The sequence below is a fragment of the Phyllostomus discolor genome, chromosome 3 (assembly GCF_004126475.2).
Source record: "Phyllostomus discolor isolate MPI-MPIP mPhyDis1 chromosome 3, mPhyDis1.pri.v3, whole genome shotgun sequence".
NCBI lineage: Eukaryota > Metazoa > Chordata > Mammalia > Chiroptera > Phyllostomidae > Phyllostomus > Phyllostomus discolor.
The window spans coordinates 212357177-212382507 of NC_040905.2; the positions used below are offsets into that span (position 1 = coordinate 212357177).

The 25331-nt window shown below is 64.9% G+C and overlaps 2 protein-coding genes across 2 annotated transcripts; both read left to right on the plus strand.

Moving 5' to 3' along the window:
* Nucleotides 1-1002: 1002 nt before the first annotated feature.
* On the plus strand, nucleotides 1003-8433 carry CEL (carboxyl ester lipase). The gene is made up of 11 exons (XM_028525162.2): nucleotides 1003-1241; nucleotides 3279-3429; nucleotides 3534-3656; nucleotides 3860-4057; nucleotides 4519-4649; nucleotides 4776-4883; nucleotides 5026-5143; nucleotides 6121-6307; nucleotides 6483-6686; nucleotides 7520-7717; nucleotides 8019-8433. Exons 1-11 carry the CDS (start codon nucleotides 1176-1178, stop codon nucleotides 8431-8433), a joined length of 1899 nt encoding a protein of 632 aa, XP_028380963.1. The 5' UTR covers nucleotides 1003-1175.
* A 10480-nt stretch (nucleotides 8434-18913) lies between these two features.
* On the plus strand, nucleotides 18914-24575 carry LOC114504721 (bile salt-activated lipase-like). The gene is made up of 11 exons (XM_028522568.2): nucleotides 18914-19021; nucleotides 19365-19515; nucleotides 19610-19732; nucleotides 19936-20133; nucleotides 20595-20725; nucleotides 20892-20999; nucleotides 21142-21259; nucleotides 22302-22488; nucleotides 22664-22867; nucleotides 23703-23900; nucleotides 24194-24575. The coding sequence occupies exons 1-11, from the start codon at nucleotides 18956-18958 to the stop codon at nucleotides 24573-24575; spliced, it is 1866 nt and encodes a 621-aa protein (XP_028378369.1). The 5' UTR covers nucleotides 18914-18955.
* The last annotated feature ends 756 nt before the right edge of the window (nucleotides 24576-25331 follow it).

Genomic DNA, 25331 nt, shown 5'->3' on the forward strand with positions numbered 1-25331 from the left:
CCCTCCGCGGCTGGTCCTCAGCCTCGCCCACCCGGCTGCTGCTTCGGCTGGCGCTGGGTCCGGTGGGCAGACGGGCCCGATTTGTGTAGACCACTGTGGGTACTGGGGACAGCCATGCGCAGGACCTAAGAGGGGCTGTAGCGCTAAGGGCTCCCAGGCAGCGAGGAGGCCATCTGGACCCAGGCTGAGGGGCTGTCGCCCGCTCCTGGACGCACCCCCTCACTGGGGATGGCTCTGAGGCCAAACCCCTCCAAGGCGAGAGCCTTGGGCTTTGTCCGTGGGGGTCTCTCTCACTCTTTAACGACCTCCTTTGGTTACCAAAGTCAGACGCACGCCCTGAGGCTCAGCTGTGGGCTCTCTCTCGCTGCTGGTTCACCCTCTATGCTCAGTTTTTCCCATCTCTCTGGCTCCTCTTCGTCTCTCATGTCTCTCTCTCTCTCTCTCGGATGCCCCAAGCCCTTCCTTTCTCCCCGGGAAGCCCACCAGGCTGGGCTACGGCCCCCTTCCCTCAATGCCTGTGTCCCCCCGAGCCCCTTGTCCTGCCCTCGGAATGTGAGGTCTGCCCACACCCTGAGGGCAGGGTCCCCACGCCCAGCTCAGATCCAGACCGCACACCAGGGGGCCCTGGAAACAAGGTCCAGTGACACGGGTTGCCCAGTAGCACACAGCCACCTCTGTGCCAGAAGTCACATGCCCAGTCCCCTATAGATATCCTTGTCTGAGCTCAGGGGTTTGGGCAAGGGAGGCCAAGCAGGGCGTGGAGACAAAGCACGCCCCCTTCTCTGAGGACGGCCCGAGCCCTTGCGGATGAGCCAGAACACAGCCGTTGTGCACCCAGCCAGTCCCCCCCGCCCTGCAGCCACCTGCCTCTGTTCCCAGCCACTGCCCGGGCGCCCTGTGGGCCCCAGGTCCCCGGTAACATCCACCCTTGCACCTGCACACGCGTGTGACTGTGTATGCACAGGCCCTGCGTGACCTTGGCCCAATGTGGAAACGGCAGCTGTCTCCTGGCCCCGGGCACACCACCTGGAGTGTGGCCAGCTTGGACCAAGGGGCAGACATAGGAAGGGGGAAGGACCCTCCAGGGGCAGCTGCCAACGCAGGCTCCCGGCTGGCTCCAGCCCCATAAATACCCGTGGGCTGGAGGCAGGGCCACCCTGAGGCAGGCGCACACCATGGGGTACCTGCAGCTGCTGGTCTTGGGCGTCACCTGCTGCCTGGCAGCAGTGAGCTCGGCGAAGGTAAGCGAGAGCCCGGCAGAGGAGGCAGGGCCCCGGTCCTCCGCGGCACAGACCTGGGGACTGGGGACGGCAGAGCGGAGGGAAGGCTGACAGATGGGTCCCTGGCAGAAAGAGGCCCCCCCGCCCCCGCCGCCCCCGGACAGAGAGCCCGCAGCTCTCCCAGGGCTCGTCCCGGGCGCGCCCCCATTCGCACTGTGGCTGGGGCGCAGACCAAGTGCAGGACGCCCGGCTAAACTGGGTTTCACCCCCCGCACGGCGTCGGGTCTAGGCGTGCCCACACGGCACGCAGGGTACGCGCACGCTAAAAAACACTCATGGTTTGTCTGAAATGCCAATGTGAGTGGGTGCCCTGCCCCCACTTAGTGTTTAGTCGCTGAGTCTGGCCACAGACCCCCACACCCCTCCCTCTGGCTGCTTCCTCTCTCCCGGGAGGGAGGTCGACGGTGTCCCCTCTCTCGGAAGGGAGGTGGGGACACAGAGCAGGCCCGCAGTTTGCCCGACAGGCGTCTGGGACTCAGTCGAGTTCAACCCGGAGTCTGGCTGCCAGCACAACCCCCTTGTCCTGAGCGGGGGTCGCACCCACCCGCCAGCTAGTGGCCGGGTCTCCTCCAGGGCGAGCCAGGAGGCCTCCGGGGGCATGAGGAGAGAATCTGTCTCTCCTGACCGTCCTTCCGCAGCTGTGAGGACCAGGGCGGGCCGAGCGCTTTTAGGACAGAAAGCCCCACAGCTCCACGCACGCGGGCTTCGGTGGGGCAGCCCGGCGCCCCACCAGGCTGACCCCCACCCAGCCTGCTGTCTCCCCTCCCTTGTCCCACACCCTCATCCCTGCTCCCGTCTCCCCGCTGTCCCCGGGACCTCCCCTGCACCCTGGAGGTGCCCAGATGGGTCCTGGACCACCTCTGTTACCAAGGGGTTGTCCCTATCTTTCTTTGGGGAAGTCTTTTTCCAGGTGCTAAAAGGACCTGGTTGTCTCCACGTCTCTCCAGCAGCCAGCACCCCCCGCCCCCCACATACACACTGCCCCACAGCAAAGGGTCGCCCTGCCCTCGGCTCTCCGCGCTGGGGCCCTTGGGGCCAGCCCCAGGTACACAGCCCCCAGCCCCCCACCCATCCCAGCGGCCAGGAGGCTGGTCAGGAAAAGAGCCTGGGGGTCCAAGATGAGGCGGCGCATCCCGGGAGGAGGTGAGAGAGACACAGAGAGAGAGAGCGCACAGGCCCACACCTGCCTCGGGGCCCCTGCCCCAGCCCCAGAGCACCTGGCATGTGCCGTTTAAGGCCCCTTCCTCTCCCCAGTGCCAGCCCCCCCGCCCCCCAGCCCAGCGTGGCAGGGCCTGGGGAGCAGGACTGCCCTGCCCTTGCCCACCTGGACCCAGCACGGGTGACAGCCAGGAAGCTGTGACCGTTCACAGCTGCCCTGACAGGCAGGAGGCAGCCCTGGGAGGGGATGAGAGGCAGGATCTGATCAGCGACCACCAACAGGCCAGCCTCGTCCCCTCCAGGACGAGGTGGGGAGGAGCGCCAGCCCCCAGGCCGCCCACATGGGGCCAGCTCAGTATGAGCACTGGGCACACGGCGGGGGTTCCGACGGCTGGGGGAGGGGCAGGGGGAAGAAGGGCCCCACTCAGGGAGCGCACAGCTGGCCACAGAGCATCTCCTGCTGCCGGCACCTGCACCAGCTAACAGGCTCCTAGGGCACACCACTGTCACCCATCTTACAGGTAGGGAAACTGAGGCTCACCATCACAGCTAGGCCAGAATCCGAACCTCTCCCTGCCTCTCCCACCCTTGTCCGAAGGCTTCCCCGAGTGGGAGCACAGTGGTCGAAGCAGCCTCCTAGGGCAGGACCTCCTGGGCCGGGGGAAGGCAGCAAGCTGCTCCTTTAGGAAGGAGGGCAGCTGGGGGTCTCGGCCTCGGGGGCACACCAGCCCCTCCCTACAGCTGTCTCTGGGCCCCCCTCGGGCCCTGCTGGGGTGGCCCTCCACCCCCGCCAGGGCTGCCCAGCCTGAGCTGCCCTGCGTCTGCCCGCCTCTCCCCCAGCTGGGCGTCGTGTACACGGAAGGAGGCTTCGTGCAGGGCGTCAACAAGAAGCTCGGCCTCTTTGGCAGCTCTGTAGATGTCTTCAAGGGCATCCCCTTCGCGGCCGCCCCCAAGCCCCTGGAGAACCCCCAGCGACACCCTGGCTGGCAAGGTGCGAGTGGGTGCACGCTGGGCAGGCCCGGCCCCAGGGGAGGGCGTGGGGGGGCCACCATCCTCACGCCAGCCCCTCACGCCAGCCCCTCTGGCTGCCCCCAGGCACCCTGAAGGCCAAGGACTTCAAGACGCAATGCCTCCAAGCTCCCCTATTCCAGGACAACGCCCAGGGCTCCGAGGACTGCCTGTACCTCAACATCTGGGTCCCCCAGGGCAAGAAGGAAGGTGGGCCCGCCCCCGTCCCGTGCCCTCCAGCTCCCCCAGCTCCCCCAGCCCCACGGAGAGCGCCCAGGCAGCCAGAGGCCCCAGCCCTGCCCCTCGGTTGTGTCTGGGGCTCTGGCCCCAACCTTCCCTGAGATGGGCACCCAGAGGGGAGAGTGCCCAGGGGGCATCTGGGGTCACCGGGCCCGCTTTCCTGCCTGCCTCAGTGTCCCGGGACCTGCCCGTCATGATCTGGATCTACGGGGGCGCCTTCCTCATGGGGTCCGGCCAAGGGGCCAACCTCCTCAGCAACTACCTGTACGACGGGGAGGAGATCGCCACCCGGGGCAACGTCATCGTGGTCACCTTCAACTACCGCGTGGGGCCCCTGGGCTTCCTCAGCACCGGGGACTCCAACCTGCCAGGTCCTCGGGGTGCCTCGGGCACGGGGACGGGGGTGGGGGCCGGTGGGCACACTCCCCAGCGCCCCTCCATCCCAACCGTCTCCTGCCAGGCCCCGGACAGGCCCAGAATTCCGTTCGCAAGGCTGGGAGGCTGGAGGGGCACTGTGAGGCACAGGAGCCCCTGGGCAGCCGCAGTGAAGGAGGAGAGGCTGCCAGACACACAGACAGAGACCCAGAGAAGGCCCGGGGGTGGGGACAGGGAGCCAAGGAGGGAAAGAGACAGATGAGACAGGGAGGTGGTGGCTTGGGGGACACAGAAGCCGCAGGAAACACAGACAAGAGGGGCCGTGGCCTCCTGGTCGCCGGCCCCAACCCCTACGCCCTCTCCTGCGCCCCATTCCATCTGCCTCCTGGGACCCACCCTCCTCCCACTGCAGTCCCCGCCCAAGGTCCCTGACGCAGGCCCCGCCCCACTCGTGCAGGTAACTACGGCCTTCGGGACCAGCACATGGCCATCGCGTGGGTGAAGAGGAACATCGCGGCCTTTGGGGGGGACCCCAACAACATCACCCTCTTTGGGCAATCCGCTGGAGCTGTCAGCGTCTCTCTGCAGGTCTGGAGACCCCAGGAGGGGCAGGCCGGAGTGGGGCTGGAGCTGACATGCTGGCTGTTTTCGGTGGGGGAGCCCGGGGTGGGCAGGGGTGGAGGGCCGAGGTGACGGGGCCCCTGTGTGCTGCAGATCCTCTCTCCCTACAACAAGGGCCTCATCCGCCGAGCCATCAGCCAGAGCGGCGTGGCACTGGTCCCCTGGTCCATCCAGAAGAATCCTCTCTTGTGGGCCCAAATGGTAAAGAGGAGCTTCGGCGTGTGGGGGAGGGGCCCGGTGCAGGAGCAGAGGGAGCAGGGGAAGGGGTTTCCTCCTTCCTGCTCTCTGTCCCGCCTCCCAGTCACCCCTGCACTGGCCTCACCGACCCACCCCCGACCCCCAGATTGCCAAGAAGGTGGGCTGCCCCGTGGACGACACGGCCAGGATGGCCAAGTGTCTGAAGGTCACCGACCCCCATGCCCTGACGATGGCCTATAAGATGCCCCTGGGAAGCATGGAATGTGAGTGGGGTCTCCATGTGGGGGGCAGGCCCTGCTCCTGCACAGAACAGGAAGTGCGGGGTCCCGGGGTCTCGGGGTCTCGGGCCTGGCCCGTCACCAGTCACCAGCTCACTGGCGTCCCAAAGCCCTGCGGAGCCTCAGGGCCCCAGCTGGCTGCCAGCAGGGGGCCATTCCTTCCTCTCCTCCTCCTCGGGTCATGACCCCTTTGAGAAGCTGATGAACATTCATCCCCCCCAAGAATGCACACGCACACCGTCACCGACACACAATTTTCGGGACCCCAGAGCAGAGCCTTCGTACTCGATGGCTGTTCCTTCCTCCCTCCGCCCCCGGACTCGGCAAACACCGCCCAACACCTGCAGCGTCTGTCCGGCCCAGCCCTGCCGCTCTGTCCCCCGGGGGGTTGGGGGGGCTGGGGGTCCCTGTCTGAAACAGCCTCGGAGTGTCGGCCTCATCCGCCCCGTAGGCTGCGATTCCATCTTGCTCGTCTGAGGCCAAGTTCAGGGGCCCCTCACTTGGTCTCACTAAACCACAAGTGCCAGGCAGGCGGGACCAAGGCCAACACCGTGGGCTGAAGTGCACACCGGCCGTTTCCTCAACGGAAGGAAACCTGGGCCTGACCCGCCGAGGGGCAGCGCACCCACCCGCCTGGACTCAGCCCTGGGGTCCCTTCGGGGTCGGTCCGGGGGTCTGCAGGGAGGACAGGGACTTCCCTGCCGTGAGGGGACAGACGTGGCTGCCAGCCCAGTGCTTCTCGGTCTGGGCGACTTTGCCCCTGGGGTCACGTGGCAGCATCTGGAAACAGTTGGGGCAGTCACACTGGGCAGGGGGCTGCTGGCATCTGGCGTCTGGGGCCAGGGAGGCTGCCCGATGCCTGCGGAATGGCCCCGCCACCTAGAATCACCCTGTCCCTTGTCCGAGCGACGGGCAGGGCTACGGGGGTCCGGGGGTGCGAGAGCCTGCCGCTCTCCACGCAGACCCCATGGTGTACTACATGGGCTTCCTGCCCGTCGTCGATGGGGATTTCTTCCCCGACCACCCCGTCAACCTGTTCGCCAACGCCGCCGACATCGACTACATCGCTGGCACCAACGACATGGATGGCCACCTCTTTGCCACCGTGGACATGCCGGCCATCGACAAGAACAAGCAGACCGTCACGGAGTGAGTAGGACCCAGGGCCCAGGGCAGGGCCCCGGGGCGGCGAGGGGAGGCATCCGCCGAGGGAGGCCGTCGGCACGGGCGGGGAGAGGGCCGCTGTGGCCCCCTGGGCGTGCGCAGCGGACTCCCCTCCGGCGGGCCCCGGGCGGAGGGTGCAGTGCCGGCTGTCTCCCCACAGTGAGGACTTCTTCAAGCTGGTCAGCGGGCTCACCATCAGGAAGGGGCAAAAGGGCGCCTCTTCCACCTTTGACTTCTACACGGAGCCCTGGGCCCGAGACGCGTCCCAGGAGGCCAAGAAGAAGACGGTAGTGGACTTGGAGACCGACATCCTCTTCCTCATTCCCACCAAGGTCACCCTGGCCCAGCACAGAGCCAATGCCAAGTGAGAACCTGGGCAGGGGGCCCCACTCGGAGGCACACGGCCACCCACTGAGGCCTCCCTTGGGGGGGGCCCCAGGGTCTGGGAAGCCCGGGGCAGCCGTGACCGGGTTGCTAGGAGTGCCTGCACCCTTTGAGCTTACCAGGCCCGACGGGATTTGGGAAGGCCCCTCCTCACCTCCCAGCCTCGGGGGACGAGTGGCAACACCCTCCCTCAGCCCCAGGCCTTGCCCCCGCAAAGCTCTGGGGTCTGCCGCCCACCCTACTCTGTGGCGGTCTCTGCAGCGGGTTCTGACCTGGCCCACTTTCCAAACAACTTTGACCGGCCCCTACACGGCATAGCTCTACAGCGTAATAGCCAATGAAAATAGAAAGTAACCGAGGAATGCTTAAAAAGTAGGAAGATGAAATTATACCCGAGGTCCAGGACGAGAACTTGGCAGCAAGCAGGCGATAAATTCGGCCCTGAGCTTCCTGTCGGTCAAGGCCGACCGGGAAACCCCTGAGAGCAGGAACCCGGGCCCACTGAAGGGAAAATACACACTGGTTTTCAGAGAAAAATCAAATGCCTTGACACTGAATTGTAGGAGGAAGGCGCCTCCACGTTTTGTGGAGGTGAAGCACACAGATGAGCAAGGGGACCCGTAGAACCCACAAACCCATGACCTTGGCCCACGGCTTTGCCTTCCCCGGGGGCCAGGACCCAGGCGCCTCATGAGTCTGGGGAACCGCCAGCCCTTCTCCGGTGCCCCCGTGGCGCCCCTCTGGGCCCACCTCGGGGCTGGGCGGCCCAGGTGAGCCCCGTGCCGACCCGGGCGCTTTCCTGTCCCTCCTCAGGAGCGCCAAGACCTACAGCTACCTGTTCTCCCAGCCCTCTCGGATGCCCACCTACCCCAGCTGGGTGGGGGCCGAGCACTCGGATGATATCCAGTACGTCTTCGGGAAGCCCTTCAGCACCTCCCTGGGCTACCGGGCCCAGGACAGAACTATCTCCAAGGCCATGATTGCCTACTGGACCAACTTCGCCAGAACTGGGTAAGGCGGGGCGAGGGGCCGGGGCACCCGCCAACCGGGGCCCTCTGGGCCCGGGTTCCAGTCCCTCTCCCCTCACACTTAACCCAGTCCCTGGGCCCCATGTGTGCATGAGGGTAAGAGCTGCTGCCTGGGCCCTGGGACGCACATGTACCAGGCTGGTGCCCAGGCACATGGAGGCGCCTAGTGGTTGGGTCGGCATGGAGGGCAGAGGGCTGCCCCGGCCAAGCCGGGGCCAAGATGGGGCGGAGTGCGGCTCCACACTCCCCCACACCCCCACACCCCCTTCTGTCTCACTCTGCAGGGACCCCAACACAGGCCACCTGGCCGTGCCCACACACTGGGACCCCTACACCCCGGAAAACGGCAACTACCTGGAGATCAACAAGGAGATAGACAGCTCGTCCATGAAACAGCACCTGAGGGGCGACTACCTGCAGTACTGGACCCTGACCTACCAGGCGCTGCCCACGGTCACTGAAGACGAGCCCACCCCCGCGCCCCCCGAGGGAGACTCCGAGGCCACCCCCGCGCCCCCCGAGGGAGACTCTGAGGCCACTCCTGTGCCCCCCGAGGGAGACTCCGAGGCCACCCCCGCACCCCCCGAGGGAGACTCTGAGGCCACTCCTGTGCCCCCCACAGGAGACTCTGAGGCAGCCCCCGCACCCCCCGAGGGAGACTCCGAGGCAGCTCAGATGCCCGCAGCCATCGGGTTCTAGTGTCCTTGGCCCCAGCAGGCCACAGGGCGGGAGCCCAGGGAGCCCGCCCCGCCCCCAAGCCCTTCCTGAATTAAAGCCTCCTCCTTTCTCTGGCTGCCGTCTCTCTCTGCTCTCGCTGCCGCTGCGGGGCCCGGTGCTCCCCGGTCTCCGTCAGTCTCCGGTGCAGGGGGTGGACGGTGCCGTCCCAGTTGCACTTCGGAGGAGGGAACGGGGTCCGAGAAGGGGCAGAGCCAGGGCTGCACACAGGCGTGGGCCCCGCATGCCAGGCTGCTGGCTCCGAGGGGCTGGCTCTGCCGAAGGGTGAGCAGGCCCATGTGGCCCGGCCCCAGCCTCAGCCCAGCCCAGCCCTCCGGGCTCGGGAACCGGCCCAGGTAGGAGGAATGGATGCCTCCTCCAGCGGGACCCGAGTCAAAGACAGAGTAAAGCATCACACTGGACTGTCAGGAGCACAAGGTGCAAGAGGGCTGGGCACTGGCTGCACCCCCGGCAGGGGCCTGGGGCGGGGCCCGACCCCCCGGTGCAGTCCGGAGGGGGAGCAGGCGGCAGAGGTCAGACGTCCACCTGGTGGCCTGGGCTCAGCCCCCTGACCTCCCCCCACAGCCCTGTGAGGCGGGCCCTGAGGACCCCTTTCTGACCGTCACGGGCATAGTGAGAGAAACGAGGCCCGAGAGGGGCCACGTGCCCCGGGCACCACAGCAAGGATCCAGACCCAGGCCTGAGACTCCAAAGCTCACAGTGTCGGGTCAGGGGTGAGGGCTCAGAGAAGAGAAGGTTCTGGAATCCTGAGCAGCTCAGCCTGATGGGTGCACATGATAGGGTGCTGCGCCAGGGGACCGGCCGGCCACTTCTTCTTTCTCTCCAACCCACCCATGGGACACCAAGGCCTGGACAGCCACGTCCTGTGGCCCCAGCAGCAGAGCGGCGCCAGGACAACCCCCCCTGGAGGGGCAGGGGCACCTGGCTGCCCTGGGCTGCTGGGCTGGGTCAAGGGCTCTCAGTTGTGAAGGGGAGATTCCTGGTCAAAGGCCGAGGGGAGGGACCCCCACGGAATGTAGGCCTCACCCATGCCCGTCCCTGCCCTCAGGGACACGCATGAGGTGCGAGGGTGCCCCGGGGCACCCATCCTCACCACGGGAACATGTACACGGCTTCTCCGAGTGTCTCTGCCCATGCAGTCTGCTCTCTGGAGCCTGCTGCACCGCAAGAGGGTCCCCTCGAACCCCAGTGCCTCCCCCCAGCCCTGGGGCCTGGCACTTGTCCCCCTCGTTGAGGAAAGCACAGCCCCGAGGCCTGTCACCCAGGAAGTCCCGTCCCCACTTGGCTGGGCCACGTCGGCACGGCTCGGGCTCTCGGGACCCGGTGTGCGTGTGCTCAGGCCAGGCGGAGGCGAGCCCTCTGAGCCCCAACACGGGCCGCCACCGGGCTAACTCAGGGGGCAGCCCACACTCCCCCGGCTCTGCCTTCCCAGGCGTCTCCAGGGCCGGAGCTGAGACACTCACCAGGACGCAGGCCGGAGGCTGTCCGGGGTCTTGGAGGGGCCCGCAGGCCCAGGTGCTGCTCCTTAGCCCTGATCTCGGCGGAAGACCCGCGGGGGGACTGGGATGATTCAGGGTTTCGTCGGCGAGGCTGTGCCCATGAGCCGGCGCCTGGGTGGTCCTCCTCCCCTGCCCTCCCACGCCCCACCTTTCGCCCCGCCCCACGACAGTGGGTCGAACCACCCACCTCCCTATGCCCAACCGAAACCCAGACTTGGGCCAAGGACGCTGCCGTCCCAGGGTGCTGCGGGCCCCGAGGGCTCAGCCCATCTGCCCTTTCGGACCGGATGGTGGGGGGCGGGAACCCACGGGACTGAAATCTACGTTCCCCATTGGTGGTCCAGAGAGACCCGGGACGAGCCGGCACCCTCGCCTCTGCCTCCCCTGAAAGGCAGCCGCGTCCTGGCTCAGGAGTGGGTCCTCGCAACTGTTGTTGTTTAAAAATCAGGGGAAAAGATACACACACACGAGACGCTGACTTTACTGTTTTTAAGGGCGCCCTGTAGGGGCGTTAGCGACACCCACAGTATTGTGCCACTGTCATCTGGTTCCGGAACTCGCATGGCCCCCACCAGAAACTCCGTGCCCATTGGGCAGTACCGCCCCCCTAGCCCTGCCCCCGAGTTAATCTAGTCAGCTTCCTGCCTCAGTCTGTTTGCCTGCTCTAGATGTTTCTTCTAAGGGAATCCGGGTTCGGGTCCCATCGTGGCGGTGGCGTGGGTTGGAACCCCACTTCTCCCGGCGGCTGGACGGCACACTCCCACGTGCCATTGACGACGGTGCCCAGCACCCTCGGCGTCCCTTTTATTTCTCTGAAGTTGATCCCAGCGCCATGCCGGGGGCCCTGGCGGCCGGACCACCATGCGGCACCTCAGCGTCCGGAGTCGTGTGTCCCGGGCCCCCGTTTCCCGTGCCGTGGGACTGGCTGAGAAGCGGGTCCCAGGCGTTACCACGCAGAATCCGGACAGCCGGTTCTCCCCGTCCTCGCGTGTCTTCCTGCGGCTGGTCTCAGGAGGTGGCCCTCTGTTTCTATGGAAACGTCTCCCAGTGATCTTTGCAAAGCCTGCCTCGCTGGTTGTGTGTGGCCTCTGGTCTCTGTCCCCAGGTCCCCGTCAGCAGCGTGTGACCTGGCAGAGACTTCCTTGCCTGTTCAAGGTCAGCGGCACGGCCCCCGCATCATGCAGCCACCCCTGGCTGTTGCATCTGATGAGGTTCCAGAGCCCCAAGTTTGATGATTCTGATAGATCCCACCCCCTCCCCCAGCTTAATGGTTGTTCCCACGGAGGGTCGGACCCTCGGAGCCCCTCACTCCTCCAGTTCCTGCCACCACTGTTGTTTCTAAACACTCCCGGCTTTCAGAGGTGGTCGCTGTGCCCCCTGAAGGCACCTCGACCTCCGATCCGAGGGGTCTGGAGCGCCCTGTCTCAGCTCACTGCCCACACGAACGACCCTCGAGTCCATGCACGCTCTGTGGACGAGGGGCTGGGCCTCCCCGAGCTGTTCGCCGTCCGTCCCGTCTGGTCCCGCAACGCCGTCAGGGCCAAAGTCAGCGTCCACCCCGACAAGCTCAAGGTCTTGCTGCCCTTCATGGCCTATTACATGGTGAGTGTCCGCCCTGCGCCCTCCTGGGTTCCCGGCGGGGCACCCACCAGGGTCGTGCTGATCCCCAGCGTGACCTCCCAGTGCCGTGGCACGAGCGGGTGGCCCAGCTCAGGTGTTACAGAAGAAACAAGGGGGTGCTGGGACGATATAAAGAAGCCCCCAGGTCCGTTATGTCCGCCGCCAGAGGAAAGACGTCTCTCAATGCCAGAGATTTGTGAAAAGGAAAGGAAACGTTTATTTAATGCTATACAAACTTAAAGTAGGGACCTAATGTCTTCACCAAAAATCCTAGAGTCCCTTAAAGCACCCACAAACAGACACAGTCCTTCCTTCCTTCCCCCCTTGTCCAGTCCAGAGTACCGTATCTCCTAACACCGTGGGGGTCCCTACTCTGGCAAAGGCACGTGGTCCTCTCTCCCCGGACCATGGGAGTCCCCACTCTGCCAGAGCCCCGTGGTTCTCTCCCTCAGGGCCACGAGAGGCTTCACTCTGCTAAAGCTGCGTGGTTCTCTCTTGCAGGGCTGCACATGGTTCCCCCCTCAAATGGCTGCTGCGTCTCAGTTTGAATCCCAGCGCCAATCTTCCTCTGCAGCCCCATTCCCGGCTCCTCTCACAATTGGCCACAGCTGCCAGATTCTGGGCAGGTGTGGCCCTGTGGTGTGGAGCCAATTGTCTCCAGGCTCTTCTGGATCTTATTAGAGATCCCTATTTGAGGCTCCCCTCTTGGCTGCACCCTGTTACACAGGCACCCCCTGAAACGGCTGCCACCGCGCCTGGGAAGCCTGACTGGCCAAGGGGCGCGAGGTGGGGAGGAGGGGGTGACTCCGCAGCTTCCGCGTGAAGGGGTGCGTGAGTCTCTCAGTGACCTCGTGGGAGGGCTGTCTGAGGGCCGGGTGCTAGGCGAGTGCTGTGTGCGCCTCCCGCCCTTTGCCCTCCCTGGGGCACAGCGGGGCTCCATCTGACCTCTCCAGAGACCCCGGGTGCACAGAGGTGACCTGAGTGCTGCAGCTGCACAGCCAGCGAACGGCAGAGCCTCCTGGGGCCCGTCCCCGGCCTGTCTGCCTGCAGACCCCTAACCATGGCGCATCGGCCCTGGTTCCTTCTTCCCGTGGGGAGCGGGGCTCGCTGGGGAGGTCCGCCGTGCCCTCGGTCCAGGCATGTCGTTACTGAGGCTCCCACGGGTGCTGGGGGGAAGGGATCCTGCCTGCCAGGGTGGCCACTCAGAGCATCGCAGGGGTCAGCACGAGACGTGGCCGAGACGGCGATGACAAGATCTACCAAGTCCTTGATTTCCGAATCCGCTGTGGAGTGAAACACGGTAGGGGTCACCAACCCCTGTCCTTCTCCGTCTGTCCTCCTGTCCGGGGACTCCCCCAGCCGTGAGCTCGCGTCCACGCAGAGAGGGTGAGGCCCTTCCCCCGCGGCGAGGGCCGAGGCGAGGTGGACAGGAGGACCCGCGCCGAGTCCCGGCTCCACGGCTGACCCGCCTGTTTCGGAGCCGCAGTCACAAGTCCACTCGGTGACCCCGTCTTTGTGGCTGCTGTGCTGCTGGCCTGGCATTGGGCGCGTGTCGGTGCCCTGGCCCACAGCGAGCCCCTGCCCGCAGAGCGCCAGCACGTGGCCCTGCGAGGCGGGCACTGGAACTCGGGGGCACCGGCTGCCCTGGGCCCTGTCCTAGGAGCTGTCCCCAGGGAGTCCTGCTGTGCCTGTTGCAGGAGGCCAGCGCTGTGGGCCGCAGGGCCTCGGCACCACCACGCCTGACGCCCCCCACCCCCGTCTGCAGGCTACGCCCACAACGACATGCCCGTGAAAGCCAAGCACAGCCCCTACAACTACAGCCGCTCCCTGGCCCCGCCATCAGGGAGCCCCTGGAACGTGGCGCCTGGTCCCCAGGTTGCAGAAGATCATCCACCGCAACGACGGGGCCGAGGAGGCCTGCACGGAGCGGGATGGGTGGTGCCTCCCCAAGACCAGCGACGACCTGCGCAACGCCATGTCCCTGCTCATCCGGCAGCCCATCCGCGCCCAGAGGCCCGGTGAGCGGCACAGTGCTCGGGGGTGGGGGAGGGGGCAGAGCCAGGCCCCCGGCGGGCCTGACCCTGAGGATCAGGCCGAGGTGGCCCCTCTGGTCCCTGACGCCTGTAGACGGGAGGCCGTGTGAGCCAGGACCCAGCCCTGGCCAGCGCCCCCAGGCCGCTTGCTGCCACCAGGGCTGCCCCCTGCCCTGGCTGCTGGGGACATTGCCGAAGGCTGTGCCCCAGCCCCCTGTCCGTGAGCCAGCCTGGGGTCGGGCTGGCTGAGACCCGCATGGGCTGGAGGTGGGGATGTGCTGGGCGTGGGGGTGGGGGTTGGGCTCGGCCCGGGTCACAGGACGACAGGGGACGGCAGGGGAGCCTGGCCCTCGGCTGCAGGTGGCGGGAGGCCTCCTTGGGTCTGGGTCCACCCTCTTGGGCCCGGCAACCACTGGGCCACTGGGACTGCCCTCATTAAAGACATCTCCCCGGAGACTGGGTGTTGGAGCTCGTGTTGGGGGCCCGGGCTCCTGCTGCTGGGCGCCATCCGCCCCTCCATCACAGGCTCAGGGACCGTCGGGAACAGGCCCGATGGCCCTCGCTGAGGGGGTGGGGACATGAGAGCCTCTAGAGGTGGCCCCAGTGGCCCCAGCCCCGTCCCCGAGGGTCCCCCGGTCTCGTGTCCATCCCTTACCGCTCCAGTGTTCTCGGGGCTGCAGCCCGTGTCCTCCCACGGCTGCCCGAGTGGCATCGCTGCTTTACCAGACTTGTTCCCTCTGTCCTCAGAGTTGGGGTTCCTATTCCTGTCTTCCAGGAACTCTCTTAAGGACAGACCCCGCCCCACAGGAGGAATCTAGCGTGCCAGGACCGATGCCACAGCACCCGACCCTCTGGCTACCCTTCAGGTTCAAGGCCCCTTCCCAGGGGCGTGAGGGGCGTGGCCTTGACCCACAGGTGCGGGTGGGGCCTTCAGCCCCCCTGATGTCTGCCTGGACCACCTCCTCATCAGACTCCTCATTGAGTCCTTTCTGGGAAGGACTCTTCCCCCGGCACCTCCGGGTGTCGGGCTTCCCTGAAGCCACTGGGACCAGCAGGGCGGGAAAATGCCTGCTCCCCGGCCGCCTCTCAGAAGGAGGACTTGGCGCCCCGCCGATGGCCACTGGTGACGGCGGACGTGGGGGGAGGCTTCTTTGTTTTTTTAACTTTTTTTATTTTTTAAAAAGTTTTTAAAAGATTTTATTTATTTATGTTTAGAGAGGGAAGGGAGGGGGAGAGAGAGAGAGAGAGAGAGAGAGAGAGAAACATCAATGTGCGGTTGCTGGGGGTCATGTCCTGCAACCCAGGCATGTGCCCTGGCTGGGAATCAAACCTGCGACACTTCGGTTTACAGCCCACACTCAATCCACTGAGCTATGCCAGCCAGGGCCTGTTTTTTTAATGTTTGTAATGAACTCTTAAATTTGTTTCAGACGATCGTGGCCACACTTTTTGATGCTCAGCCTGTCTGATCTCTGGCCAGAGGGTGGCCCTGGGCTGCCTCCTGTGACCTCTGACACACCCTCTGGTTCTTTGCGCCTTCTTGTCTCCCCCGCCTGCCCATGGCCCAGGCTGCCCGGCCGCTTTGTAGGCGTGGAGATGGTGTGCAGAGACCCCAGGCTGGGCCCCAGGGGGGCCTGCTGCTCCTGGGTTTTCCTTTTACTTCAGTGCTTTTGAAACCACAGAGCCGGGAAATGGGATTTTTTTTTTTACAACAAACATAGTAAAACATGTGTTTATACAGATAGTTCCCAATTAAAAGATAAAATGATAGGGTTTTACTTCTCAGATCTTATGTGGACAGAGTGAGGCAAAAATAGGTTTGTAAGCCCTGGCTGGCATAGCTCAGTGGATTGAGCGCAGGCTGCGAACCAAAGTGTTACAGGTTCGATTCCCAGTCAGGGCACATGCCTGGGCTGCAGGCCATGGCCCCCAGCAACCGCACATGGAGGTTTCTCTCGCTCTCTCTTTCTCCCTCTCTTCCCTCTCTAAAAATAAATAAAATCTTTTAAAAAATTAATAAACTGTTGTTAAAAAAACGGGTTTGCAGTTCGAGTGGAAAAAGATATGGTAATTAAACAGTGACTCGAGAGAAAACCCATGTGCCGTGAACTCACAGCGGCACGCCTACTTTCGCCTGCCCGCCCTGCCACTAGGACAGGTCTCGGCCGCACCGCTGTCTCCTGGCGGCGTGGGCGGGGCCTGCGTCCGTCTGGTCCCAGTGTCTGCCTCGTGGGATGCGAACAGGTGTGTTTGCCCGCACGGGATGCGCTCCAAGCTGGGGAAGGTTGTTAAGTATCTGCCCGAGTTCTGCGCACCATCAAACCAACAGGGCCAGGGCGCTACTTTGTCCATCGCGTCCGTCCAGAGCTTCATACTTCTGGCCCAATCACCCAGGTTCTCTCTCAGACTTTTGGGGAACCCCTAGACCCTCCAAGCATCCCATACTAGCCATGGAGTCTCCCCACAGAAAAATGTGCACACCCACAACAGATCCGTGCATGCAGTCCCACAGGCACCGTGAGCCTGTCCTTGAACTTGCTAGCAGGTCTGTGGGCCACATGGTTCAAAACCCCCATCACCTCACGTGGTTTTCCTGTTCACTGTTGGCCTCATTGACTAGTAAACGCAAGTAAAATAGAAACATGTCTCCACGTTATCTGTCGCTAACCCAGAACACAGATGTTTCTGTGAAATCACCGTGTGACCTTGAAAGACATCCGGGTCAGTTCCTGTCCTTCAGGAGCTTGAGGATCCCTCAGGTCACGTGAGGGCACCTTTCTCTCCGAGGCAGCTGGAATACAGGTCCTCGGGGGGTTTCTAGATGAACTTGGGGGCAGTATTGGCAGTGGACAAGTATCACGTGCATGTAACACAGACATGCCTACACGTGCACACGCCAGGTGAGGTTACCTGTCTGCCAGGATTTGTGGAGCCGGCTCTTAAGGCTTCTTCTTTTTGCCCCGGTGTTTCGTCTCGCGGAGGCTGCAGGCTGGACGATGCTGGTCTCTTCTGGAAGTTTCTGGGAGTGCTCACCCGTGTTTGTTGTTACCTATTCTGTGCGGGACCCTGTGGGCTCCTTAGTGCTAAAGAAGTGAGCACCTCGAATCATCAAAACACAGGGCTCTGCCCCCTCCTTTCCTCCTGCAAAGGCCACGGCACTGACCATCCCTGAGCACACGGGGCCCGTCCCCCGCACTCGGAACCCCTTAGAACAGGTTCTTGGGGTCCCAACGGCCAGGGAAAAAGCCCATTAGCACAGGCACGTCCTGGCCCAGGGCAGCACCCGCAACCCTCCGCGGCTGGTCCTCAGCCTCGCCCACCCGGCTGCTGCTTCGGCTGGCGCTGGGTCAGGTGGGCAGACAGGCCCGATTTGTGTAGACCACTGTGGGTACTGGGGACAGCCATGCGCAGGACCCAAGCGGGGCTGTAGCGCTAAGGGCTCCCAGGCAGCGAGGAGGCCGTCTGGACCCAGGCTGAGGGGCTGTCCCCCGCTCCTGGACGCACCCCTTCACTGGGGATGACTCTGAGGCCAAACCCCTCCAAGGCGAGAGCCTTGGGCTTTGTCTGTGGGGGTCTCTCTCTCTCTTTAACGACCTCCTCTGGTTACCAAAGTCAGACGCACGCCCTGAGGCTCAGCTGTGGGCTCTCTCTCGCTGCTGGTTCACCCTCTGTGCTCAGTTTTTCCCATCTCTCTGGCTCCTCTTCATCTCTCATGAGTCTCTCTCTCTCTCTCTCTCTCTCTCTCTCTCTCTGGGGTGCCCCAAGCCCTTCCTTTCTCCCGGGGAAGCCCACCAGGCTGGGCTACGGCCCCCTTGCCTCGATGCCTGTGTCCCCCCGACCCCCTTGTCCTGCCCTCTGAATGTGAGGTCTGCCCACAGCCTGAGGGCAGGGTCCCCACGCCCAGCTCAGACCCAGACCGCACACCAGGGGGCCCTGGAAACCAGGCCCAGCGACAGGGGCTGCCTGTTGTAGGTCGCTCTGCCTGGTCTCAGGAAGCTGTAACCCCCCATGACTTATGCTGAGTGAAAGACCTCCAGACCAGGAGCCACTGAAGGAGACAAAACCTATTTCCCTGGCATGATCGGCAGTCAATGACGGCTAACAATTCTCTAAGAGAGAGAATGAACTTAAGACAGACGCGATCATGTGCGAGTGCCCTAAGGAAGAAACTCAGGAGGCTGTGGAAATGAAGGGGTGATGGACATCAACCCCTGCCGCCTGGGCTTTGTCAATGCCTGAGTCCTTGTTCTTAGATGTGAGAAATCCAAGTATCTTGGGTGCCTCTGTCTTCTCAGGCCTGCAGGGGCGAAACAGCCCAGACCAGAAACGGTGGACCCCCAGGGTAATCAGGCCTGGGACATAGAATATGCAAGATCCTGTGAGATCTGTTTGCTGGAGGATGTTATTATCTCGGAATTTAAAGGCACAGACAGGAAACCCTAACTGCCCTTTGAGCCCTGTTAGATAAAACCCCAGGCTCTGCCCAGAACCACAGCAAAGGTTCTGTCTGCACCTTTGTAAGTCACCTACTTCTTTTGGTCTTTTCTGCCAGACTGTGAATCCACAAACTGAGTCTGTGTTCTCAATAAAAATCTGCTTGGGGATGGACACGGGGCACTCCCCACTAGAGGGGGTGGCCATGGCGCCCTCCAGGGGAGAGGGTGGCCAAGTGGCACTCCCCACGCAAGGAGTGGCCCTCCTTTCCTGTTCCCCCACGGGACTGGTTGTCTCTGTGTATGTTTTTAGCATGTTTCGACGAACATCCGCGGCCGAGATGGATACTGCAGGACGGTAGCCGCCACAGCTACCCAGTAGCACACAGCCACCTCTGTGCCAGAAGTCACATGCCCAGTCCCCTATAAATATCCTTTGCTGAGCTGGGAGTTTGGGGGTGGGAGGCCAAGCAGGGTGTGGAGACAAAGCACGCCCCCTTCTCTGAGGACGGCCCCAAGCCCTTGCCGATGAGCCAGAACACAGCCGGTGTGCACCCAGCCAGGCCCCCCCCCGCCTGCAGCCACCTGCCTCTGTTCCCAGCCACTGCCCGGGCGCCCTGTGGGCCCCAGGTCCCCGGTAACATCCACCCTTGCACCTGCACACGCGTGTGACTGTGTATGCACAGGCACCTGCGTGACCTTGGCCCAATGTGGAAACGGCAGCTGTCTCCTGGCCCCGGGCACACCACCTGGACTGTGGCCAGCCTGGACGAAGGGGCAGAGGTAGGAGGAGGGGGAAAGGGCCCTCCAGGGGCAGCGGCCAACGCAGGCTCCCGGCTGGCTCCAGCCCCATAAATACCCGTGGGCTGGAGGCAGGGCCACCCTGAGGCAGGCGCACACCATGGGGTACCTGCAGCTGCTGGTCTTGGGCGTCACCTGCTGCCTGGCAGCAGTGAGCTCGGCGAAGGTAAGCGAGAGCCCGGCAGAGGAGGCGGGGCCCCGGTCCTCCGCGGCACAGACCTGGGGACTGGGGACGGCAGAGCGGAGGGAAGGCTGACAGATGGGTCTCTGGCAGAAAGAGGCCCCCCCCTCCCGCCGCCCCCGGACAGAGAGCCCACAGCTCTCCCAGGGGCTCGTCCCGGGCGCGCCCCCATTCGCACTGTGGCTGGGGCGCAGACCAAGTGCAGGACGCCCCGCTAAACTGGGTTTCACCCCCCGCACGGCGTCGGGTCTAGGCGTGCCCACACGGCACGCAGGGTACGCGCACCCTAAAAAACACTCATGGTTTGTCTGAAATGCCTCTCCCCCAGCTGGGCACCGTGTACACGGAAGGAGGCTTCGTGCAGGGCGTCAACAAGAAGCTCGGCCTCTTCGGCAGCTCTGTAGACGTCTTCAAGGGCATCCCCTTTGCGGCCACCCCCAAGCCTCTGGAGAACCCCCAGCAACACCCCGGCTGGCAAGGTGCGAGTGGGTCCACGCTGGGCAGGCCCGGCCCCAGGGGAGGGCGTGGGGGGGGGGCCACCATCCTCACGCCAGTCCCTCCGGCCGCCCGCAGGCACCCTGAAGGCCAAGAACTTCAAGAAGCGATGCCTCCAAGCCACCATCACCCAGGACAACACGTACGGCTCCGAGGACTGCCTGTACCTCAACATCTGGGTCCCCCAGGGCAAGAAGGAAGGTGGGCCCGCCCCCGTCCCATGCCCTCCAGCTCCCCCAGCTCCCCCAGCCCCACAGAGAGCGCCCAGGCAGCCAGAGGCCCCAGCCCTGCCCCTCGGTTGTGTCTGGGGCTCTGGCCCCAACCTTCCCTGAGATGGGCACCCAGAGGGGAGAGTGCCCAGGGGGCATCTGGGGTCACCGGGCCCGCTTTCCTGCCTGCCTCAGTGTCCCGGGACCTGCCCGTCATGATCTGGATCTACGGGGGCGCCTTCCTCATGGGGTCCGGCCAAGGGGCCAACTTCCTCAGCAACTACCTGTACGACGGGGAGGAGATCGCCACCCGGGGCAACGTCATCGTGGTCACCTTCAACTACCGCGTGGGGCCCCTGGGCTTCCTCAGCACCGGGGACTCCAACCTGCCAGGTCCGCGGGGTGCCTCGGGCACGGGAATGGGGGTGGGGGCCGGTGGGCACACTCCCCAGCGGCCCTCCATCCCAACCGTCTCCTGCCAGGCCCCGGACAGGCCCAGAATTCCGTTCACAAGGCCGGGAGGCTGGAGGGGCACTGTGAGGCACAGGAGCCCCTGGGCAGCTGCAGTGAAGGAGGAGAGGCTGCCAGACACACAGACAGACAGAGACCCAAGAAGGCCCAGGGGTGGGGACAGGGAGCCGAGGGAGACAGATGAGACAGGGAGGTGGTGGCTTGCGGGGACACAGAAGCCGCAGGAAACACAGACAAGAGGGGCCGTGGCCTCCTGGTCGCTGGCCCCAACCCCTACGCCCTCTCCTGCGCCCCATTCCACCTGCCTCCTGGGACCCACCCTCCTCCCACTGCAGTCCCCCCCCCCCCCAGTCCCTGACGCAGGCCCTACCACACTCATGCAGGTAACTACGGCCTTCGCGACCAGCACATGGCCATCGCGTGGGTGAAGAGGAACATCGTGGCCTTTGGGGGGGACCCCAACAACATCACCATCTTTGGGGAATCTGCCGGAGGTGCCAGCGTCTCTCTGCAGGTCTGGAGACCCCAGGAGGGGCAGGCCGGCCTCCGACGGGGCTGCAGGGAGCCCGTGGGGGCGGGGCGGAGCGGGGCTGGAGTTGACCTGCAGGCTGTTCTCGGCGGGGGAGTCCGGGGTGGGCGCAGGCGGCCGGCCATGGTGACGGGGCCCCTGTGTGCTGCAGATCCTCTCTCCCTACAACAAGGGCCTCATCCGCCGAGCCATCAGCCAGAGCGGCGTGGCACTGGCCCCCTGGTCCATCCAGAAGAATCCTCTCTTCTGGGCCCAAACGGTAAAGAGGAACTTCGGCGTGTGGGGGAGCGGCCCGGTGCAGGACCCGGGGGAGCAGGGGAAGGGGTTTCCTCCTTCCTGCTCTCTGTCCCGCCTCCCCATCACCCCTGCACTGGCCTCACCGACCCACCCCCGACCCCCAGATTGCCAAGAAGGTGGGCTGCCCCGTGGACGACACGGCCAGGATGGCCAAGTGTCTGAAGGTCACCGATCCCCGTGCCCTGACGATGGCCTATAAGATGCCCCTGGCGGGCATGGAATGTGAGTGGGGTCTCCACGTGGGGGGCGGGCCCTGCTCCTGCACAGAACAGGAAGTGTGGGGTCCCGGGGTCTCGGGGTCTCGGGCCTGGCCCGTCACCAGTCACCAGCTCACTGGCGTCCCAAAGCCCTGCGGAGCCCCAGGGCCCCAGCTGGCTGCCAGCAGGGGGCCATTCCTTCCTCTCTTCCTCCTCGGGTCATGACCCCTTTGAGAAGCCGATGAACATTCGTCCCCCCCAAGAATGCACACGCACACCGTCACGGACACACAATTTTCGGGACCCCAGAGCAGAGCCTTCGTACTCGATGACTGTTCCTTCCTCCCTCCGCCCCCTGACTCGGCAAACACCACCCAACACCTGCGGCGGCGCTGTCCGGCCCAGCCCTGCCGCTCTGTCCCCCCCAGGGGGTTGGGGGGGCTGGGGGTCCCTGTCTGAAACAGCCTCGGAGTGTCGGCCTCATCCGCCCCGTAGGCTGCGATTCCATCTTGCTCGTCTGAGGCCAAGTTCAGGGGCCCCTCACTTGGTCTCACTAAACCACAAGTGCCAGGCAGGCGGGACCAAGGCCAACACCGTGGGCTGAAGTGCACACCGGCCGTTTCCTCAACGGAAGGAAACCTGGGCCTGACCCGCCGAGGGGCAGCGCACCCACCCGCCTGGACTCAGCCCTGGGGTCCCTTCGGGGTCGGTCCGGGGGTCTGCAGGGAGGACAGGGACTTCCCCGCCGTGAGGGGACAGACGTGGCTGCCAGCCCAGTGCTTCTTGGTCTGGGTGACTTTGCCCCCCGGGGTCACGTGGCAGAGTCTGGAGACAGCTGGGGCTGTCACACTGGGCAGGGGGCTGCTGGCATCTGGCATCTGGGGCCAGGGAGGCTGCCCGATGCCCGAGGAATGGCCCCGCCACCTAGAATCACCCTATCTCTTGTCCGAGTGACGGACTGGGGTCCCCGGTCTTGATCAGAGGCGACGGGAAGGCTCCCCCTTGGCCCGGGGCGGAGCAGGGCTCCGGGAGTCCGGGGGTGCGAGCGCCTGCCACTCTCCCCGCAGACCCCATGGTGTACTACCTGGGCTTCCTGCCCGTCGTCGATGGGGACTTCCTCCCCGACCACCCCGTCAACCTGTTCGCCAATGCCGCCGACATCGACTACATCGCTGGCACCAACGACATGGATGGCCACATCTTTGCCACTGTGGACATGCCGGCCATCGACAAGAACAAGCAGACCGTCACGGAGTGAGTAGGACCCAGGGCCCAGGGCAGGGCTCTGGGGCGGCGAGGGGAGGCATCCGCCGAGGGATGCCGTCGGCACGCGCGGGGAGAGGGCCGCTGTGGCCCCCTGGGCGTGCGCAGCGGACTCCCCTCCGGCGGGCCCCGGGCGGAGGGTGCAGTCCCGGCTGTCTCCCCACAGTGAGGACTTCTTCAAGCTGGTCAGCGGGCTCACCATCAGGAAGGGGCAAAGGGGCGCCTCCTCCACCTTTGACTTCTACACGGAGCCCTGGGCCCGAGACGCGTCCCAGGAGGCCAAGAAGAAGACGGTAGTGGACTTGGAGACCGACATCCTCTTCCTCATTCCCACCAAGGTCACCCTGGCCCAGCACAGAGCCAACGCCAAGTGAGAACCTGGGCAGGGGGCCCCACTCGGAGGCACACGGCCACCCACTGAGGCCTCCCTGGCGGGGGGGCCCCGGGGTCTGGGAAGCCCGGGGCAGCCGTGACCGGGTTGCTAGGAGTGCCTGCACCCTTTGCGCTTCCCAGGCCCGACGGGATTTGGGAAGGCCCCTCCTCACCTCCCAGCCTCGGGGGACGAGTGGCAACACCCTCCCTCAGCCCCGGGCCTTGCCCCCTGCAAAGCTCTGGGATCTGCCGCCCACCCTACTCTGTGGCGGTCTCTGCCGCGGGTTCCGACCTGGCCCACTTTCCAAACAACTTTGACCGGCCGCTACACGGCATAGCTCTACAGCGTAATAGCTATTGAAAATAGAAAGTAACCGAGGAATGCTTAAAAAGTAGGAAGATGAAATTATACCCGAGGTCCAGGACGAGAACTTGGCAGCAAGCAGGCGATAAATTCGGCCCTGAGCTTCCTGTCGGTCAAGGCCGACCGGGAAACCCCTGAGAGCAGGAACCCGGGCCCACTGAAGGGAAAATACACACTGGTTTTCAGAGAAAAATCATCTGCCTTGACACTGAATTATAGGAGGAAGGCGCCTCCACGTTTTGTGGAGGTGAAGCACACAGATGAGCAAGGGGACCCGTAGAACCCACAAACCCATGACCTTGGCCCACGGCTTTGCCTTCCCCGGGGGCCAGGACCCAGGCGCCTCATGAGTCTGGGGAACCGCCAGCCCTTCTCCGGTGCCCCCGTGGCGCCCCTCTGGGCCCACCTCGGGGCTGGGCGGCCCAGGTGAGCCCCGTGCCGACCCGGGCGCTTTCCTGTCCCTCCTCAGGAGCGCCAAGACCTACAGCTACCTGTTCTCCCAGCCCTCTCGGATGCCCATCTACCCCAGCTGGGTGGGGGCCGACCACGCGGATGACATCCAGTACGTCTTCGGGAAGCCCTTCAGCACCCCCCTGGGCTACCGGGCCCAGCACAGAACTATCTCCAAGGCCATGATCGCCTACTGGACCAACTTCGCCAGGACTGGGTAAGGCGGGGCGAGGGGCCGGGGCCTCCCGCCAACCGGGGCCCTCTGGGCCCGGGTTCCAGTCCCTGTCCACTTGCACTTAACCCAGTCCCTGGGCCCCATGTGTGCATGAGGGTAAGAGCTGCTGCCTGGGCCCTGGGAGGCACATGTACCAGGCTGGTGCCCAGGCACACGAAAGCGCCCAGTGGTTGGGTCGGCATGGAGGGCAGAGGGCTGCCCCGGCCAAGCCGGGGCCAAGATGGGGCGGAGTGCGGCTCCCCAACCCCCACACTCCCTTCTGTCTCACTCTGCAGGGACCCCAACATGGGCAACTTGGCCGTGCCCACACACTGGGACCCCTACACCCTGGAAAACGGCAACTACCTGGAGATCAACAAGGAGATAGACAGCTCGTCCATGAAACAGCACCTGAGGGGCGACTACCTGCAGTACTGGACCCTGACCTACCAGGCGCTGCCCACGGTCACTGAAGACGAGCCCACCCCCGAGCCCCCCGAGGGAGACTCCGAGGCCGCCCCCGCACCCCCCACGGGAGACTCCGAGGCCGCCCCTGTGCCCCCCACAGGAGACTCTGAGGCAGCCCCCACACCCCCCACGGGAGACTCCGAGGCAGCCCCCACACCCCCCGAGGGAGACTCCGAGGCAGCTCAGATGCCCGCAGCCATCGGGTTCTAGTGTCCTTGGCCCCAGCAGGCCACAGGGCGGGAGCCCAGGGAGCCCGCCCCGCCCCCAAGCCCTTCCTGAATTAAAGCCTCCTCCTTTCTCTGGCTGCCGTCTCTCTCTGCTCTCGCGGCCGCTGCGGGGCCCGGTGCTCCCCGGTCTCCGTCAGTCTCTGGTGCAGGGGGTGGACGGTGCCGTCCCAGCTGCACTTCGGAGGAGGGAACGGGGTCCGAGAAGGGGCAGAGCCAGGGCTGCACACAGGCGTGGGCCCCGCATGCCAGGCTGCTGGCTCCGAGGGGCTGGCTCTGCCCATGCGGCCCAGCCTCAGCCCAGCCCTCCGGGCTGGGGAAGTGGCCTGGGAGGAGGAATGTTTTCCGCCTCCAGCGGGACCCGAGTCAAAGACAGAGTAAAGCATCACGCTGGACTGTCAGGAGCAGAAGGTGCAAGAGGGCTGCCCCTCCGTCAGGGGCCTGGGGCGGAGCCCGACCCCCTGGTGCAGTCCGGAGGGGGAGCAGGAGGCAGAGGCCAGACCTCTACATGGTGGCCTGGCACTTGTGCCCCTCGCTGAGGAAAGCACAGCCCCGAGGCCTGTCACCCAGGAAGTTGCGTCCCTGCTTGGCTGGGCCACGTCAGCACGGCTCGGGCTCTCGGGACCCGGTGTGTGCTCAGGCCAGGCGGAGGTGAGCCCTCTGAGCCCCGACACGGGCCGCCACTGGGCTAACTCAGAGGGCAGCCCACACTCCCCCGGCTCCGCCTTCCCAGGCGTCTCCA